Source organism: Crocuta crocuta, unplaced genomic scaffold (assembly GCF_008692635.1).
Source record: "Crocuta crocuta isolate KB4526 unplaced genomic scaffold, BGI_CrCroc_1.0 scaffold95, whole genome shotgun sequence".
Taxonomy (NCBI): domain Eukaryota; kingdom Metazoa; phylum Chordata; class Mammalia; order Carnivora; family Hyaenidae; genus Crocuta; species Crocuta crocuta.
The window spans coordinates 14519263-14519720 of NW_027530971.1; the positions used below are offsets into that span (position 1 = coordinate 14519263).

General features: G+C 68.1%; 1 protein-coding gene across 1 annotated transcript in view; it reads left to right on the top strand.

The window, feature by feature from the left end:
• The window catches only part of DAB2IP (DAB2 interacting protein), a 45243-nt gene that overhangs the window by 34325 nt on the left and 10460 nt on the right, over nt 1-458 (top strand). The window contains 1 exon segment of the mRNA XM_077769778.1: nt 1-159. This exon segment is cut by the window's left edge and continues 70 nt beyond it. Within this exon segment, the coding sequence (XP_077625904.1) occupies nt 1-159 (159 nt within the window).

Consider the following 458-nt stretch of genomic DNA (forward strand, 5'->3'; position numbering starts at 1 on the left):
CCCACACTGCTGAGCACCCTGCAGTACCCGCGGCCCTCCAGTGGGCCCCTGGCGTCCGCCTCGCCCGACTGGGCTGGCCCCGGGGCCCGGCTCCGGCAGCCGTCGTCCTCGTCCAAGGGGGACAGCCCGGAGCTGAAGCCCCGCGCTGCACACAAGCAGGTCAGTGCTGTCATCCCAGGGCCATCGTCCCCCGTGTCGTGCTGCTCCTCCTGGTCATCTCACCTGTGCCCGGCTGCCATCATCCCATGCTAAACGCTGCCACACGCGGCCCCATCCCACCGGCCGGCCACACGCCACCTCCCCTCCCCTGGGGATCACTGGTCCCCGTCCAGGTCCTTGAATCAGGGACAGTATGGCCTTAGGATGTCCTGAGGGCAGCTGGGGTCAGGGAGAGAAAAGAGGGAGGGGTCTGTCCATCTGTAGCTGCAGGCCTGATAAAGCCCTGCCGGGTCCACTGG